We start from the raw sequence: 20,115 nt of genomic DNA, 5'->3' as shown, positions 1-20,115 counted from the left end.
ACTTTTGAAAAACCAAGTGTGAATTTTTTAATTATTGAGATATAAACTTTAAAATTAGTGTATATGTATGTGTCTGTGTGTGTGTGTGTGTGCATGTGCTCATGCACGTGTATGTAGAAAAATGCAGTGTTTTACGTGGTGTAACTCATCTTTAGCTTAGTATTTTTTTAACACCTCATAAAATGTATCAAAATGGTTAAAACAAAAAAAAAATTTTTAAGTATGACTAAATTTTATTGGTTTTTTATCTAATTATTTATAAAATCATATTTTTAAAAGCTTCACATTAAAGAACATACAATTACAAAAAAAAAATTTTTTAAATCATGAATTTTAGGTAAAAAATAATTTAGGTTACGATATTTTTTTTTTAAACAGAAAATTAGAAAAACTATGCTAGCACTCTAGGCATAAACTAAACAAAAATTAACCAGTACTAAAGGCAAAAAACTTTTTAAATGCCTTGCATTAAAAAAATTAATCAAACACTAGTTCATTGTTAGAAATGAATTTGAAAACTCAGATAGATTAAACTGATTAAAATAATGAATAAATTTCTTAAGAAAAGACTAAAAACAATCTACCAAGTAAAAAGGTAAATTATTCAAACCAGCCAAGGGACTTTAAGGCGAATGTAAACTGATCATCACCCTTTCCTACACCTCATCCTTTATTAATTATTTCTTCCTGAATAAAAGTATCATGGATTTCGGTTGGCCTAACTCTGTTACTCTGTTTGAAGGTGAGAAAGCAACTGAGAACTGTAAAAAGACCCAATCACTGGACAACTTACATCAGTCGCTGGTTGATGCATTGGATGACATCAGTCCAACTATTCTTCTGAAATTTAATTTACAGATGATCTTAGAAATGGCTGTTTAAATAATAGTACTAACAATGCCCAACACTACTGTCACTAGAGTATAGCAGTATATATGGGCACTGTCTAGTTCTTCTACATGTATTCTTGAATAATCTGTCTAAATTCCATTAATGAGAAGGAAACAATTGAACATTAAAAAACAAATTCCCATTTAGTAAAATCAAATTTTTTAAATATTTTTCAAACTTTCCAAATGAAACTGTGTATATGCTACATATTAAGTATAATATGGTGTGATCATTATTTACAACTTTGACTATCCAGTATGATACAAAATAGAGTATTTTACAAAATAATACATTTTCAGCTTAAATTACCTAATATTCTAAAAGTAAAAAAATCAATTTTAATAAAATAACTACAATAAAAACAATGTAGTAACTTACACATCTAAAATCAAATTTACAAAACAAAGAATTAACTCATATACTAATGTCTTTTTCAAATTGCTATTAATAAGAAATATAACAATATTTTACATACTTTGTTGATTGTGATTACACAGGAAATGTAGACTTAATTTCTTCCTATTTTCCTTAATCCTAGAAGTAGCAATTGTTGATTTTTTTAAACATACGATTTGTTTCAAAATGCATCTTTGAAAAATCTGCTCTTTTTTATTTTCATAACTGTTGCTAAAAGTTCTACAGCATAACGGTACATTTATTATTTTAAATCTCAATTGAACATATCTTTACCAATATCAGTATTTTTAATCCCACAGGAGAATAATAATAACAACTTATTCTTTAGCACAATAGGTGTTGGTCCTACTATCCACAGTACCAAAGAATTCTCTACTATAAATTTTTTTTTTTTTTTTAATAGTTAAGTATTCTGAAATTTTACATAATTATCTATGAAAATGTGCTCTATAAATATATGTCATTTTAGAACAAATTTTCAATTTGATCCAAAACAAACTTTTTCTGAATATTTTTATTGTTTTATGTATTTTAAGTTTTTCATTTCTCATAGGTGCAACATTTCAGTTACTCTTGCATATTACTTAATAGCATTTTATGAAATTAGCTTTAAAATAATTTATATTACTACTAAATTAATTTTTACTAAAAATGGCTAAAGTCAGCTTAGCCTCTGTAAAATTCAATAAAACGATCTGCCAGTGTGGAACACATTAGGCCACTTCTAGGGTTAAAAGAAAGTACATATTGGAATAAGTCTCCCATGCATTTTTTATCAATTTACAAAATATATTTTACTGACTGGAAAGAGGGGAAAATCATTTTATATATATATATATATATATATATATATATATATATAGTAATAAGTATTATTTACACAAATAAATTGCTTCATTAATTATTATTTTAATTGATTGAATGGAAATTGAACCAAATCAAATCTATTAACAAAAAATAAAAATTAACTTAAATTGCAATGCAAAAACAAAGAAGCCAGAGACTAAATAAGGATAGCTAAAAAAACTGATATAATAAAAACCATCGGTTTTAATTGAAATTCAATTTGTTTAGTCAACAAAATAATTTTTCTGAAATTTTTACCATTAACAATCGTGGATCTTGAAACTATTATTTTAATATTTAAAATTCATAATAATTGTATTCAATTCACAATAGAGAAATGTATTTCCCAGAATTATGACTAAAATCTTTATATAAATGTATTATGCATGATCAGGGATTAAGATAATCTCTTATTATGCATACAAAATTCTTAACTGAAAATCTTACTTTGTTTAAATGACAGATCATATTTTCCATACAAAGTTATTCTAATATTTAAAGCTTTATAAGAAAGAGAATTAAAACTAATTTAATAACAAAAAATACAAAGTTAAAAATAATCAATATCTTTACTTGATGTAAATAAAAATAAATAAACAAAAAGGTTTATATTAGTGTTGGTATAAATAAAAAAGTAATAAAATTAAAATCAGTATCAGAAATAGTAAAATAAAAAAATTAGATATGTACCATTAAATTTTACTGATTGCTTTGCTTGTTTGATCTTAATCTAGCTAAACCAGATCTTTCTTCTTCTTCATCACTTGTATAAGATGACATACCAGTAACAGCACCTCTTGTTGACGTTGCTTGCATTAATTCTTGATCAGGCCCAATTCTTGTTTCATACAAAAGTATATTTAACGATTCTTCATAGATTCTAGCTTCAGGAAATTCAACCTAGTAATAACATAAATTATCATTTAGTTTTTAAAATTACAATAATTTATTTATGTTAATAAAAAGTAAAATATGCCTCTTTATAACATCCATATAAAAAAATGATATAATTTTCACCCTTTGTTGTATACCCAAGCACATCAGGATGATAAACAATTTTTCTTTCATTAGCAAAAAATCTAGATAATATTCTTCTTCTTTGATTTCTTATTGAACATATGAATAGGGGGTGAGCTCAGAGCCAGTACATTGTTGTGGGTGTCACTGGAAAATGAGCATTGTGTACAATATTTTTCCATTGTTTCTGGACAGTAGCTGCAAATTTTGCGTCAGCTACATTTAGTCTCTGGTGTTTTAGGTAGTCCTCAATTTGGTTGACGTGTGTGTTCTTTGGTGCAGTTTGTTGGATCTTCCACTGTGCAGGTCGTTGTCTCCACAGGAGACTGTATGGAAGTGCCCAAACCACCGCAACTTGCGCTTTTTCATTTCGAGTTTAGTTGTAGGTTGTTCATTACATATGACCCTGATTGTGTGATTTCACAGATGATCACACAGTCATACACCTAGAATTCGCCAGAGACATCGCATTTGGAACACTTCTAATTTGTTTAGATCTTCTTTCATTAGTGTCCATGTTTCTGATCTATACAGCAAGACTGGCAATATGAACAGAAACTGGCAGTACCTGGAACAGTCAGAACTTTGTCTTCAAAGTTACATTTGGTTTCCTCCATAGGTACCTGTCCCAATGGTTGGAAGGCAGCAGCTGCCTGGCCATTCTGCTGCAGACTTCTGCGGATGATGAAATCTATTTTTGGATTAATGACCCAAGGCATTAGAAATTGTAATCCTGCTCAATCTGTATTTCGACCAGGTAAACAGCAGATGGTGAGCCATCAGTCATTAGAACCTTGGTTTTTTCAGCATTAATTTGCGAGACCTTATTACATGTACCTTTGGTTGTGGATCAAAATCGAGCATTAATTATTATGTAGTCAAGGACTGATGTATTTTTGCCATTTGAGCCACGAGACCTGGTGCTTCTTTGGTCACAAAAGAGGCTGTTGCCAATTAGCAACTGATTACATCTACTGTCACAACAGTAGACATAACCCATTGTCATTGGTATTGTCAAGCCCAAAGTTTCTGAGAATGGTTTCCCATCCAGTCCTATTGGTTCCTACATGAGCATTTAGGTCAACAGCAACAATGATTAGGTTGGTTTTAGGAATTGTGTCAATAGTGTCCTGAAGTAGAGTGTAAAAGACTTCCTTGGCATCATCATCACCTGATTCAGTAAGCGCATACATGGAGATGATATGTGTATGGATTGTTCCAGCTAGTGTTAAAACAGCTAAGTGGCTAAAAAGGGTTGAAAGGCCAATATGCTCCTGGTCATTTGCCAATCAAGTGCAAAACCAATGCTTCGGTATGTTTTTCACTACCGAATTATGTGGCACCCGTACTGTCGTTGTTACAGAGCCTATAAGTCTGAGTTCTGAAATTGCTGCAACAGATATTTTGTAACGTATTATTAATTTGCATGCAATGATTTCTTTGTAGCCTACATGATGGGCAGTACACATATTCCATGTGGCAATTTTGATTTCCTGACCTGGTGTGATAATCTGATCATTCAGTATTCACTGGCCAGTATCACACTTCAGTATAACACCAGCACCCTGACCTCAGTTATCTAACAATGCCGGTGCATCAGCTGTAACCCCGGATGCAGTAGTATTATCTCATACAATTGACTCGTTTTCCATTGGGTTTATGCCTACGTTTGACAGCCTGTCGGCAGCAGACCAACCTACCTCCCCTGACAATATGTCTAAAAAATGCCATACTAGACTGAAGAACCAAACCTGTTTAATTTTCTGGAAAAGAAAAAAACAGAAAGGACTATAAAAAAAAATTTTTAAGATGTAGTTATGTTGACAGAAAATAAAAACAAGAAAGAAGAGGTTCAAGAGGATTTTAGAAAAATCAAACCAATAAGAGTTTAAAATATCCATCACATAAAAGGCATTAACAAATCTCTTTATGATATTTGCTATCAAGAAACAAAGAGAGAAAAACAAATTAAAAAATAAAACAAATGGTTATCCTTAAAAATGGTAGTAATAAAATTTTGCATTGCTAACTATTGAATTTCCAAATAATCTTTTCAGCTACCATTGGCTTTTCAGCTATAACCAGTGGTAACTGAAAAAACATTATTCATTGCCCCTGTGACAAATAATGATTATTATACATTGCCACTGTTGCCATCATTACAATCACCATTAATCATCATTGTTGACAAATATACAACTAAAAATAACATTTAACCACTAGTTTATGAGCAAACATTGAACAGTGTTTTCTTAACAAACTTACCACAATCAACTTACATAATTATTTATTTTAACTGTAATTTGTGTAACATGCATATAAATGTACTTTGTATAATCATAAATATGTGAATTTTTTATAATTTTATCTTAATCATCTTCATACTCAACAACAATTGAGAGATATGTTAACACCCAATGACAGGAATTTGTTCCTAGAACATAATGCTCAATACAAAAAAAAGAAGTTGCAAAACATATGTAAATATACATTTTTTTATTTCTTACAGAGTTCCATATATAAGTAAAATGTATTTATTTTTTTGTAATAAAATACATATAAAGATGATAAACAAATTTACTTTTAATTTTATTAATGTTACATGAATATTACACAAGCAACAGTACGGCTCTATATAAACAGACAACAGTTATAATTCATTGTCATGCAAGTTTTTTCTGCATTAGCCTACTACAGACAGCATATAAGATGATAACCAAACCCTGCAGCAATTACAAATCCAGTAAATCAGTTGTTTTGGTAGTTCAATGTTTTTAACTAGTAATTACCATTATCAACACAGAAAAACTGCAAAAAGGCTTTGAGTTACATGTATGACTGTCTCTCATACAAGTTTTTAGTGATATTTGATTATTGCATGCATACTAGACACTGGTAGGAATTTTAAATTAATAATACTCTCACTTTTAATGCATACTGTAAAATAAGTTTTATTTTGGCAATTGTTATATAATTTTAAACATTGATAGACATAATAATTTTAAAATTTTGCTGATTTGTATCCATTACTTGATTTTAAAATTGATCAAGCATTTGATTTCATTAAAAAATCTGTAAATTCTATTATCAAAAAAAGATTGAATTTACTGTATAAATTAGGTAAATAATATTTATTCAGATCAACAATGTTACGATAATACAACAATAGTGTTAAAGCTTAAGGAGTTACTTATTTAATTTGATAGAAACATATTATTTGTATTATCCAAGAAATAACCTTTTCTGTTCCAAAAGATAATGACAATAAAGCAGTTTTGAAAATTTTTCATAGCTCCTAAAATCACTCGTCACATAAACAATTTTATAATCTTTTCAAAAAAATACGTTTTCATCTAATTCATTTTGAATCTTTTTCCACAGAGCCAAACTGAATTGAGTTAATGAAAAAAATACTGATTTTGACTCGCACAATATTTAAAAAAAAAAATTAACTTTCCAAATATTAAAAATTCATAGCCTGATTTTTAATTTTTTTGAAATTCAAATGAATGGGAGATGTCTAATGTTTATTTTTACCTTTCTAAACAAAATTTCAACACTTTATTACACAACAGAACTTCCACACTTATAAAAACATAATTTATACAGTAAACATGATTACAGCATTATTAATAACACAGGTAATAGCATAAATTTATTATAATTTTAATCTCACCTTTGTATGTTTTTTATCAGTTGCATATACAATAGATGTACAACAAACTTCAGCAACTTTTTTTCCATGACCGTAAAAACTCCAGCAACAAATTTCATTTGAACCAATAACATCTTTTATAAACAATACTCGTCCACTAAATCTTAATGACAATTTATCAAACAGTTCTATATTCTTTAATAAATTATCATCAGAGGTACTGGAAACAAGAAAAAATAAACTTCATAAATTTGTCAAACTGATTTTCTATTTTAAATAATTTTCATACAGTGAAAATTCAAGTCGGCAACCTGTGGCCCACGAGCAAGTTTAAAGTATATATCGTAATATGTTTTTGTATCACCGCTTTGCTTGACATAAATTGCAACCACATATACAGAATGAGCTTATGCAAGCAAAGACAATAGCTGCAGTCAGTGTTATTAATTTTAAAGTGGTGATAACCACTAGTATATTTTTTTGGGGATTTTGTATTGTGAAAATAAAAAAATTGTATCATGCATCAAAAGCTAATCTCAATTTTTTACTTATTACTATTACTTTCATAAACTTAAATTTTTATACTAGAATGGCTTCATCCAATAAATTAAGAAAAGTTGATATGTAAAATTCTGTATTTCAAGAAAAATGCACTATATTTTTTTCATAGAACAAGTAGTAAGATATTGTGCCTGATTTATATGAATAGTATATTTGTTAATGAGGAATATAATATTCAGAGACATTCAACTAATCATTCTGATAAGTTCATTGGAGAACAGAGAACTGCCAAAATAGAAAAACTAATGACGTTAATAAAGCAGCAGACATATTTCATAAAAAGTACAAATAAACAAATGAATCATAAAATTCTGTGAAAGCAAGCTTTATTAATGCAATAAAAAAACTGCAGAAAATTTAAAACAATTTTCAGAAAGGGTATTCATTAAAAAGTATATACTTGCTGCAGTACAAATAATGTGTCCCGAGCAGAAAAACAAATTTCAGAATATAAGTTTATTACTTAGAACAATAACATGATATACTGAAAAAAATGTCTGAAAATGTCAATTATTAAAACAAAAGACTGAATGTTTTGAATGGTATTTGTTAGCAGTGTACAAAACACTACTGACAGTGCTCAATTATCTGTTTTCTTACGAGAAATCGACAAAAACTTCAATATAACAGAAGAACTTTTATCCTTATTAAACTTAAAACGTCAACAGAAAACAATATATTTAATGCAATTAAAAAATGCAACAGTCCAATCTGGAATGTCATAATATGTCGGGAATATGCATGAACGGGACAGTCAATGATAGGAAAAAATTAAACGTGTCTCGGTTTACTTGAAAAAATAATATGAGTGAAAGTGGGTGTAACAAAAAATTTTACTTTCCATTGCTTGATTCATCAGTAAAACTTGTATTCTAAAATTGTAAGTGCATTTTAAAATAAATTAAAACTACCTCACCCATCAATTTGAAGAACAATTTTACTAATTTTCCAACATTTCACTATACTACTGAAAAATTTTGTAAACCAAAAATGTATAGATATTTTAGTTGAATTACATCAAGAATTCAGAGAAATACTCACAAATTTCAGAAATGCAGTGTACTTTGATATATTTTCATTTCCATTCATGATAAAGGACAAAAATAAAGCCCCTGAAAATTTTCAAACAGAACTAATACAGCTGCAAAAAAAAGGACCTTAAAATGGAATTTATGGAATTATTAAAAATCAATTTCTACAATAATTTAGATCAAGTGTTTCCACAATTAATTAATAAGGCAAAAGTAATTATTTCATTTTTTGGAAGTACAATGTAAATGTGAACAATTAATTTTCAAAAATGACATTTTTAAAATAGAAAACCAGGTTGCGAAAATCAAATCTGAATCAGAACAGCCTGATTGTTGCAATGACCAATATTGAACCGGATATTAATTTATTACCTACTAGCAATGGCAAACGTTGCACTAACATTAAAAAATAAATGTAATAATATATGTTTTTCTTATATTCTTATACATATCTTTATACACCTATATATTATCTTTATATAGCATTATATTATATTATTAGTACAAAATTGTTTACAAGAAATATTTTATTTATGTTTGACTCCTCTTTGCTCTTTTTCACACAACTGCCCAAAAAGAGTATGTATGTTTGTTCCATCGTAGCAGCTCAACCAATTTAGATGTATGACCCCATATTGGAATCCTTATGTAACTGGGAATGTCATAGGCTATATATATATATATATATATATATAGATAGGAAAGGAGATTTGCCAATTGAAGCACAAACTTTAATGAATTGAATTAATGAACTGTGAGCCTCTGTCACTATATGAGCTGGGTTTGAACTGAATGATTCAAATCAATTGGATGATTAATATTACAAAAATAATAGAATTAATCTATGTTAAATAAAATAATATTAAAAAAATCTCTTTAATAATAATGGGCTTCCCATGGGGACTGCATGTGAGGCTAGACTGGTGAGGACCTCATATGAGGCTAGACCAATCATCACTATCAACTGGTAACAAACAGGGTACACCTGGGGGTTGTTTTGGGAGATGCAATTGAGTGCTCTTAAAATATTTCTGCAAACAATTGTCAGATTTTCAAAATTTAAACAAGGCATTTGTTAGTAGGTTGAAGGCTAACTTATGCATGCATGAGGTACAATCTTGATCTAACAAATCATGGTTATTTGAAAATATTATTATCTTTGCTACCAATCTTCTGATTTTCAAAATTCAAATGGGGTATTTGCTAATTAAGTACAAAGTCAAGAAGAAACCAAACCAGAACAAAAAACAGCTGACAACACAGTTGTAGGACTTTTCTGTCACACGGCTTATAAACACAACTTAATTTAAAATATTTATCATTTTATTTAAATACTAGCTGCGGAGGGTGTGCCTTCAGCATACCCTCCGCAGCTAGGTCCTCCAAGTAAGTTGCCCTGGTAGGCGGTGTCTTGGAATGGGATTATTAGGTGTCCAAAACTGATACCTCTTAAATAAAAATATTTTTTTTTGAATGATGAAAACTGATATAATGAAAGTTAAATAGAAATTTAACTCTAGAAATTGATATTAATGAATTGGGATTTTCCGCTAGTGATCAGTACATTCTGGTGCCTACTTTTTGGTTATAATACATTATTTTATGAAGAAAAACAATCGAATAAATAAAAAAATATATTATTAATATATATTTTGCATATATATTAATATATAATAATAAAACAAGTATGCACCTGACCACCACAAGACTTGTACTAACGAATCGGGATTTTCCACTAGTGATAGCACCGGTACATTCCAGTGCTAAGCTAAGCGGGATGGACACACATACACAGACCCACATACAAATGCTCTTTAGTAGGGTAATATAATATTTATTTTGTTTATTTAATTTGATGATTCTAACTAAAGCACATGCTGCATTTTATTCAAGCGCGTGTGGTGGTACCAGCGGCCACTTAAATAATTTTTTACACTTTAAATATTATTCATTTATTTAATTCTACCTGTTGAGTAGGTGATACGTATTCCTATAATAGACCAAGTGGCAACATCTGTTGGTTAATGTATGTATTAGAGTGTTAAGTAAAATGATGTCTCGACACTATACAGAGACTGTGTTTTTTTTTTTAATTGCTGTAGGTATGGAGTGCCGAACACAACCCAGCAATATAGTTTATTTCCTTTTATTAGTAAATTAATACTCTTATTTATTCATCGGACAAAACCCAGGCCTCATCACTACCGCTTACCTGTGACATTACAACATAGAAGACGATTTCAGCAGCTGTACGTCAATGCTACATTAGCACTGCTTGTGGCGAGAGGGAGTACTAATGACAACTATACTCACTTAACCAGTAGTTTATGTAGAGCACTTTTTGGGGTGAGGGTGTGATTTTGCAAAAATTTTGTTTGGAAATATTATTTTTTAATTGTTAACAAATATGCCTAAGAAAAATAAGACCTTAATTACCTTACTCTACAGTCCTTACCCTTGACCTTTTAAGTTGAAAATTTAATGGCATCAATGCCCCCTAAGAAGTTACCAAAGTTTGGCCAAAATTGGTCAGGTAGTTCTGGAGATATAAAGTGATTTAGGGTATGACACCTAACACCAAACACACATGCAAACAACCGGAAAATTTCTATTTGGTTTTTTGGGTTCCTTAGGTGAATAAACATACATATTTATATTTAAACAAATTTTTTAAATTTGAAAAAAGATTATACTGTATATAAAATTGTCACCCGCACACTTTTTAATTATCCTATGTTTTTTTTAGCATCGTGCTTTTTAAATTTTTAACATTTGTCCCTTATTTCTTTTTAATTAACCACTCAGTTTTTATTTATACAGCTTCAGTATTCTTGGCCCACTCTAATTACTGTCAATTTTGGCTTGTATATTGCAAAGGTTGCCCACTCCTGATATAGAGAATTAATTATTTATTACACATTATTGTCAGATGGTAATTAATTAATCACTAATTTCTGATTATTATTATTTACTGAATATATTTCAGCTTTCATCAAGGCTTATGTTTTCAACAAAAAAAAAAAATGAATTTTTTTTAATGTACCTCTTTGTTTTGATCATTTTCTGAAAATTAAGTTGCATGTTCATTTTAATTCACATTTTTTATTATTTTAGAGAACACTTTTGTGATAATTTAATACTAACAGGATAAAAAGTATGACTATTTCTTGATAATAGTTATAACAACTTTAATTAGACAAACAAAAAACCAGACATTACTCAATTTCTGCTTTGGAAATTGTCAGGATGACTGCAGTATTGAGGTTAAAGCTTCATTCAACAACACTGTTGAATAAATACTAATATACAACAACTATTATATTATACATGACAAATGTACTAAAATTACATATATAAAGTAAGTCAAAGCTTTAGCAAGTAAATTCAGTTGAAAAATATTATTTTCATATTTAAAAAAATAAATTTACCTGGTATATGAATATTTGTTATTGTGTCTATTTATTAACAATTTAACAACAGGCTGAAACAAAAACAAAGAAGAAAAATAGTTAATGATTTCATTATAAATCACATTCATATGTATAAACTAAGAGATTAATTATAGTTCTCAGCTTTATCCCAGCAGATCGATACATGTTTAAACTTGAATTGCAGATAATTTTTTTTTTTCAAAAATCAAAATTTATTTAATTTAAACATTTACAGCAATATTAAAACCAAAAGAAAAGGCTTGATTCAGTTTGATTCTTGCACGATCAAACTGAATTGTATAATAACATCACAGGTTTTGCTGGTTGATATGGTGTAATGTAATTTTACATTCCATAATTTTATTAATTAGTTATATAAAAAAGTAGCATTTAAACACATTTAAAAACAGGTATTTTTGGTCATTAAATAAGTTTTGAAATGGCTGATCACACTAAAGTCATTTGAATAGTTCTTGGCTCAACACAGAGAAGTAAGACCAAATGACTTTGATATTTGTCAAGTATGATCCTTTAGATGGAGTGCTGTTAAGTTTCAGACATGTGCAATTAGTTGCTTGTTTACGGCAATCAAATAAACAAACAAGTTTTGATATTTTCTGAAAAACAGCTAAAATTGAATTTTGATCTGTTATGAAGTACTTCGTTTTAAAAGGTTTAACCCCAATTGATGTACAAAAAGAGATATGATTCCACTTTAAAGGATTCTTCTCCTCCTTTGTTTTTGATAGTAAAAAAAGGTTGCCTGTTGAATTTAAACATGATCATGTATCTAATCAAGACGATGAAAAATTGGGAGCCAAAAAACCACTACAACTGATGAAATCACAAAAATCCATATAATACCTATATTTAATGATCACAAGCTGAAGGTACATGAGTCTGCTGACATTGCAAATGTCTTGATAGATATTTTTTAACACAAACCCTCATGCAAAATATAGTGAGCACAGTCTGTCAAAATGAATGCAATGTCAGCAAGCTAGTGAATCTTCAATGAGATCATTGAATCATTGTAGATGTATGAAAAGTTTTCTGCTTGGCTGCCACGTTAAAACGTCAACTGAAAAGGCATTGACTGAATATTTCTCACGGAAGCTTGAGAAAAAAAAACTTGACCAAGTTTCTTCAAAGTTTTATAACTGTACATGAAACTGGATTCATCATTATGTGCCAGTAACCAAACAGTGGGAAGGAGCAGACAAAAATGAACCAAAGAAAACAAAAATGATTTCATAAGAAACTTGATTATGGTTTTTTGGAATTATTGTAGTATGGTGCTCACAGACTATCAAGAAAAAGGCAGGACCATCACCAGGGACTATTATGCTTCATTACTAGATTTACCAAAGGGCTAAATATTTACATCTGGTCAAAAAGAAAGTGCTCTTTCAACAGAATATTACACGTCCATACAAATCTCTAATTTTTGTTGTGAAAATCCATGAATTATGCTTAAAGAGCTTCCACATGCACTGTATTTGGCTCCCAGCGATTACTTCCTCTTTTCAAGCCTGAAGAATGGCACACTGGGATGAATATTCATTTTAAATGATGAGGTCAAAGCTGAGACAACCACTTATTTTTCACAATTGGACAAATCACATTATAATGAGGGTATTAAAAAGTTGGTAAGTCGTTGGTCTAAATGCATAGAATTGCAAGACAATCAACAATAAAAAAACTTTTTGAAGAATCTTGTGTTTTCTGTGTCAGACTGAAAACTTTCCAAACAGCATTTGTTACATGGTAGAAGTTTTAAGAAATATTTATTTCAACTTTCAGTTAAAATCACTTTTTTTTAAACAATGAACTAGACATTTTGACAACACATGTTTGTACACACACAGTTTATAATTTTAAATAAAAACATAATTAACGAAGGATTGGGAAGGAAAGACGTGTTTCAATTAAAACTTCTGCAAATCTAAGCTACCCATTAGGGAAGAATACAATCATTTTTAGCTTTATGATATTGCCAAATAAGCTTGAAGCTAGTGCATAGGATATGGAAATGGGATTTTATAGCATATGAAAAATTGCCTTGCCTGACCAGGATTCGAATCGGCACCTCCAAATGGAAGGCCAACGTGCTACCACTCCATCACAGAGGTCAAATAACAAATCACCTGTTAAGACAATTATAAGGTATATATGTAATTGTAGCTAGTATAAAGAGACCATATTTTTTTCTAACAAGTGGTTAAATTCTCACCAGTTTTAACAGAAATTGTTCATTTCTTCAGAATCATTTACATCCTACTGTTAATTGAAATTATGCTTATCTTTACAGTTCAGAAAATTTTTATCTTTATAAAGACTTCTGAAATAGGTATATGTATAAATTTTTAATCATCACCTTGAAATTTGATCTTACTAGAAAAATTAAAAAAGTGTTTTAATGACAAATAAAACTCTGTGCTTAAATAATCTCTTCAACACAGTTATGAAATCTGAAATTGTACTACTAGGATAACAGGTACAAAATCGATAATTTTTATGAATATTCCCAACAGATTTTTTTCAAATATTCCATAATACTCAGAATGACAAAGAAAATAATGCTATACAATATGGTATAAAATTGATTTCTCTTCCATAACAAACTTTTAAAGAAAATAGCTTTTCAAAGAGAAACTTTTCCTTTTGTGGCATATGTTATTGAATTGGTAAAACAATGAAAAGTTAATCTTCTACTGCCAAATTTTTAAAAACTGTTAATAATCAAACTACTAATACTGGACATGTTAATAAAATGAATTCTAATAATACTAATTAGAAATTACACTTTAAAAACATATTATAAGCACAGCACTTTCCAGATAAAACAAAACTTATTTTTTTTTAATTTCAATGAGGACCAAAATTGTACTAATTTTGGTTGAACTTATACCCTGATTTTGGAGATACATAACAATATTTAAGCAGAATACAGTATAATAAAATGACCAATTTGCTACACACTTTGGTATAAATTCAACAAAAATACTACTTTTTTTTTCTTTACAGAACCAAAATTGTAATATTTATTTAATAAGGTTATTTACTTAATAAGATTTTTGGTAATTATTTAGAAAGATGATGAGCAATCAAAAGTCAATAATCTTGGCATATGTTGTTTTCACCGCACTGATCATAAATGTGGCTACAAAAAAGGACTCTTTATTATAGCTTTTTGACAAATAAATATTTTAAAATCAAGAAATTAGATATTCCTGTAGCAGCGAGGGCTATGTTTCAAATTTGTAACAACACTCTTGTTTACATTATTCTTTTTCATACAATTTGTATTGAATGATTATTATTCTTTTTTAAATATACTTCATTGAAATTTGCGTAGACTAATTTCAGTTACTGATAAATTGTAATGAAACTTAACATGATTAAATTACAAATATGAAATTAAATGAGTTTCTGAAATTTGAACAATATCAGCAAACATAACCTAACACTTGCTTCGCTTACTAACCTCATCTAATTAACCTCAAATATTATATTGGCCAATTGTTAGCAGAGTCAATAACTGTATACAATAACCAATTATTTAGTCAGAAAATAATGTATAGTACTGAATAACAAAATTTTATGTGAAAGTACTGTATGACTTAAGAGAGACTTAGCTAAAAAAAAATTCATTACTATTATTACAACAAAAAGATAGTAAAATTTAAAAACTACAGTAAAGCAACACATTTTTCTTGTTTATAGATGATTAACATGATCCACATATGCCAATATTATTACTTCTGAATGCAAGTCATCTTTCCATAACTACATATTTAAATTTTTTTTTCCACCACAAATATAACATTGAACTATCTCTTTTGGAACACTACTTCTTAGGGAAAACAAATTTTGAAGTTCTGTGACAACTTAGTTTGCAGAATCCTGATATACTCATTACTTTTGAATGCATCAACTACTGGTACTAATAAACTAGGACTTTCAAAATAAAACAACTCAAAAACTTATTTTTTTGATTTAAGTGATTTGTCAGATATCAGTAGGTGAATTTTTCACTTAACACCTTAATACATGCAAATCTCTGTTCTTGAACATAATAGCGCATGTATTCATTAGAATACATTAATATTTCCCAGTTTGCATATGCTTTGGTCTTTTTCAGACATTAATGGTATTAAAAGATGTTTTTTAGCTAGTCAGATAGCTTCCATCTAGATAAAAGAAATTTGAATTAATACACTGTCACTTGTAGATTTGTTTCAATAGCAATGAACTAACAATTAGGCTACTATGTTCAATTTTATTTTGCTCACATCTCTGATTGAGCAAATTTTTTCTATAGTTGCATTTTCCCTTTCTGTGGGGAAGTAAAAGGAACTTTTATTTAAATTGTTTTAGAATAGCAAACAACACTGTATATTCTTTTCATGTAGTGGTTCCTTAACAGTCTAAGTTGAATCATTGAACAGAAATTACTAAATTAAGGCTGGTATGCCATGTAACACGTTGAGTTTTTACTTTAACATTCCTTAACAACATAACGGTCATAGTAAATGAGGATGTAATGGCACAAACTATATCAATAAAAAAATAAGTACTGCCAATACATTTTCTCTAAATATCCCTAACATCCTACTATGAGCACTTGAACTTCACTCACTTACTCTAATCTACTGAATTCTACCATTATTTCATGGTGCCCAATAAATTAGAATTTTCTTTCTTTTAAAATTAAATGACCAATTACATATTTATAAAAAGAAATCAATACCTTTGATGTAGAACCTATCAGGAGTTGCTCCTCTTTTTGTGAAGTAATCAAAGGTACTCGACAAATAGGTTCTGCATCTCTTTCTATCTTAAGAAGTGCTTGATTGCAAGCATCAGATAATTCAGCAATACAATAATATTTTGCTTCAACAAGGAGTTCTGCTATTTCTTTACATGTTTCTGGTAATGGTACTACTCCATCTCGTAAAAAATTTAAAATTGTTCCAAAATGTTTACCACATCGATCAATTAATATCCATCCTTAAACAAACAAAGAACAACTAATTTAAAAAGGATTAAAATCTCATAATTAACAGTCAACTAAATGCCTTATAATAGTTAAATGTTATCCAATAATATCTAGTGAAATCAAGTAAAACAGTTGTCTAACTATTAGTAGTTTAGTCTGATACTTCCAATAACATGCAACTACATGTTCAAGCTACACAATTATGGACACAGATAAGAATTTTTCTTAATAAAGTCTGGGCACTGTCTCAGATAACTCTATTTATTTATTTGGAGGAAAGAAATTTTTTGCAAAATATATATTTCAAACAGTGAATGCAAAATATTTCATCAATAGTGTGATGCTTCCATCTTGGGTGACGATACCTTAATTACATCAAATGATCATCCAAGTAGTTACAAATACTCACTGCCCAGAAGGACCTTGGAACATATTGTATCTAATATAAAAGTGTACTCAAAATTTTGAGTGAATGTACGTCTGGTTTCTCTAAAACATTATTTGTTAAAGTCAATGTTGTTTATGTTGTAACTTGTATACTGTGGAATTCTGTTTGTCTAATTTGTGGTTTTAAAGTCAACCCAATAATATTGTATCCTAAATAAAGGCAATTTTGTATAAATTATTATATTATATAAATATATATATATATATATATACACATTATCTATTTTTGTTGCTATGTATGTTTTACACAAAAGTTGGGAACAAAAATACATTAATTTTACCATACATTAACAATTATACAAACCTGTGATGAATTATGGTTCACTTTTAAAAGGTTGTGATTAATAAAATATCATTTGCAATATCGCTGAGGAAAGTAATGAATCACAATTCAACAAATTTCTTTTGGAAGCATAATTCAAGGTACTTTGAAAGAAAGTAGTGATTAATAAAATATCATTTGCAATATCGCTGAGGAAAGTAATGAATCACAATTCAACAAATTTCTTTTGGAAGCATAATTCAAGGTACTTTGAAAGAAAGTAGTAATCATCAATCATAATGAAAGAAATCAAGTATAAATATTTGAAACATCATTATAAATTAAAACATGCATTAAATGCGTATCTGATAATTGAAATTATATAAACTTTCCAAGATCAAGGGATATTTTTTAATTCTAAATTAAATTAAAATTTGTATTTTACACTTAAAATACAAATGTTAAAATATGTTGGGGAAATTATACGATAAAATCTGTTTTAAGTTTACAAATAATTTTATTAACATAAATATCATTAAACTACAGTTAACTACTATTAACAGAAATATTATTTTTATCTACTCTAAACAAGCAACTTAACAATAATAGAAACTTAAACCATACAAAATGGAAACAAATGGTTAATAAAATATAGTTCTTACCTTCAGAATCTGTAAGCACTTCCATTCTGCCACTAAACATAGCCCTAAGCATAGTGTCATGTTTTGTCAAAGTTCCAATTGTAGTGTAATGCAAAGAACCGCCAATGTTTAGTTTTACATACTGCGACGGATTTCCTTTAATAACAGTCTTATGATCACCAGACATAATTTTACAATTTTATGAAACTAAAATTACAAGAACTAAAAACTAGTCGGAGATGAATGCTGTTATCTAATACACCGTTACTTAACCTATATCTTCATTAACGTCAAAGTAACTCATTATTTAATAAAAACAGTTAGCTCAAAAATCTAATGGCCTCACCAATGACTTTAAAGGTAACGGTAGTACTGTTTTCAAAAATTTTGCACAAATGCTTTTGTTACGCCGCTGAACAAGATGTAACAGAATCTGTCTCGGATCAAGCAATAGACTGAACCAGCACGAATATGTATTGTGGAAGGAGAAAGTAAATACAAATAACATAAAAGCTTTAAACAATCTTTTTGAAATAATTACACACAAAATAAGTTGGTTCCAGTCAAACGAAAGCAGAACTTTAATAAATAAATTTCCAACTACGTATAACAAAGTGCTTACCTAAGAAAAGTAAATCAAGTTCATATACAAGAGCGTATATAACCTACAATATTAAAGTAAAAATTTGAATATTTGTTTTTTAAATAAAAATGAAAAAATGCAACAGTTCACTAAATAACGTTTTTAAGTAAATAATTTAATTTTTTATGCATAAATTTATATAAATGAGTTGTACAATGTCGTTTAAAATCACTTGATATAATTCGCGGACATTCAACACCAAACAATTTTTTTAAACTCCGAACTAGAAAGCAGGAAAAGGGATTTAGGTGAAGTGCAGAAAAATTTTATATTGACTGAATTTGTTAACAAGAAACAAAAGTGTAACAGTTTTAGTAAAGAAGTATCGAAATAAGACTTGCCACTACCTCAGCGAGAAATTGAGTAAATACGTTAATTGTTGTAAATTTTACCGAAAAATTATCAAGGTTTACACTAACTAGAACAGAAATCTATAGTGCTAGAAAAATATTGATACTGCATTTTTTCAAGCAGAAAAATATGAAGTATCAAACTATTATTCTATTTCTTCCCATCAATGAATCATGAAACCTGGCTGATGGTGAGAGTGCTTGAGTGCTCACTGATGCAGAATAGCTAGACCGAAGGTGCAACTAGTGTTAAGACAACAAGTTTCATTTGCTACTTTTTTATTAAACGGAGGAACTTTAAATGTTATTAATGGAGAACTTTTAAATTTTAAAATAGAAGTTTTCATTTTTTTTCTTACTCTTTATAAATTCCCACTTTTTTTATTACTCTCATTAATTGAAGTGGTCTAATGCCCTATTTTTAGTCAGTCTAGTTCCATCCTCCAAAGATTCAACTTGTGTTTTTGTGTTTGTTATGAATGCATAACTAATTGATATAATAATGGTATATATGTGAATTACAAGTTCAAGGTATAATAAAAATAAGTTATAAATGAAATAAAGACTTCTATTTATTTGATTGAATCAGCGAATAATGAATAATTAAACCTAACCGAGGTATTGAACCAAGACAGCATATTATTTGACAACACATCGGAGTGGTATCTGTTGAAAACCAGACTAAGGAATGATTCCTGGAAAAAGGGCAGCAGCTCTTTCAGTAGCTGTTAAGGTCATAGGCCAGAAAAACTTCAACAGCCATAACAACATCACTCAATCTTTTGAGTACTGCGCAGCTGAAAACAATGGAAAACTACAGTTGTTTTTTTTTTCTAAGAAAATGTAGCTCTGCATTTTTATGTAACAAAGATGGAGTCGCCTTCCTTGGTAAAATATTCCAGAAGTAAACTAGTCTCCCTG

The 20,115-nt window shown here is 28.8% G+C and overlaps 1 protein-coding gene across 1 annotated transcript; it reads right to left on the bottom strand.

The window, feature by feature from the left end:
• Window positions 1–1,033: 1,033 nt before the first annotated feature.
• Window positions 1,034–19,210, bottom strand: LOC142323759 (BTB/POZ domain-containing adapter for CUL3-mediated RhoA degradation protein 3-like). The gene is made up of 5 exons (XM_075363939.1): window positions 18,223–19,210; window positions 16,603–16,862; window positions 11,847–11,899; window positions 6,848–7,046; window positions 1,034–3,054 (listed from the first exon to the last, which is right to left on the bottom strand). Exons 1-5 carry the CDS (start codon window positions 18,386–18,388, stop codon window positions 2,854–2,856), a joined length of 879 nt encoding a protein of 292 aa, XP_075220054.1. The 5' UTR covers window positions 18,389–19,210; the 3' UTR covers window positions 1,034–2,853.
• Window positions 19,211–20,115: the final 905 nt, after the last annotated feature.

The sequence above is a fragment of the Lycorma delicatula genome, chromosome 4 (genome assembly GCF_047948215.1).
Source record: "Lycorma delicatula isolate Av1 chromosome 4, ASM4794821v1, whole genome shotgun sequence".
Classification (NCBI taxonomy): Eukaryota; Metazoa; Arthropoda; class Insecta; order Hemiptera; family Fulgoridae; genus Lycorma; species Lycorma delicatula.
This window is presented reverse-complemented; position numbering and strand designations above follow the sequence as displayed.

Excerpts from the sequence above, each read along its gene's own strand:
- LOC142323759 (XM_075363939.1), bottom strand. The coding sequence starts at position 18,388 with ATGTCTGGTGATCATAAGACTGTTATTAAAGGAAATCCGTCGCAGTAT. Across the intron at positions 16,863-18,222 it reads AGTGCTTACAGATTCTGAAG|GATGGATATTAATTGATCGA; the intron begins GTAAGAACTATA and ends TGTTTGTTTAAG. Across the intron at positions 3,055-6,847 it reads CTGATAAAAAACATACAAAG|GTTGAATTTCCTGAAGCTAG; the intron begins GTGAGATTAAAA and ends TGTTATTACTAG.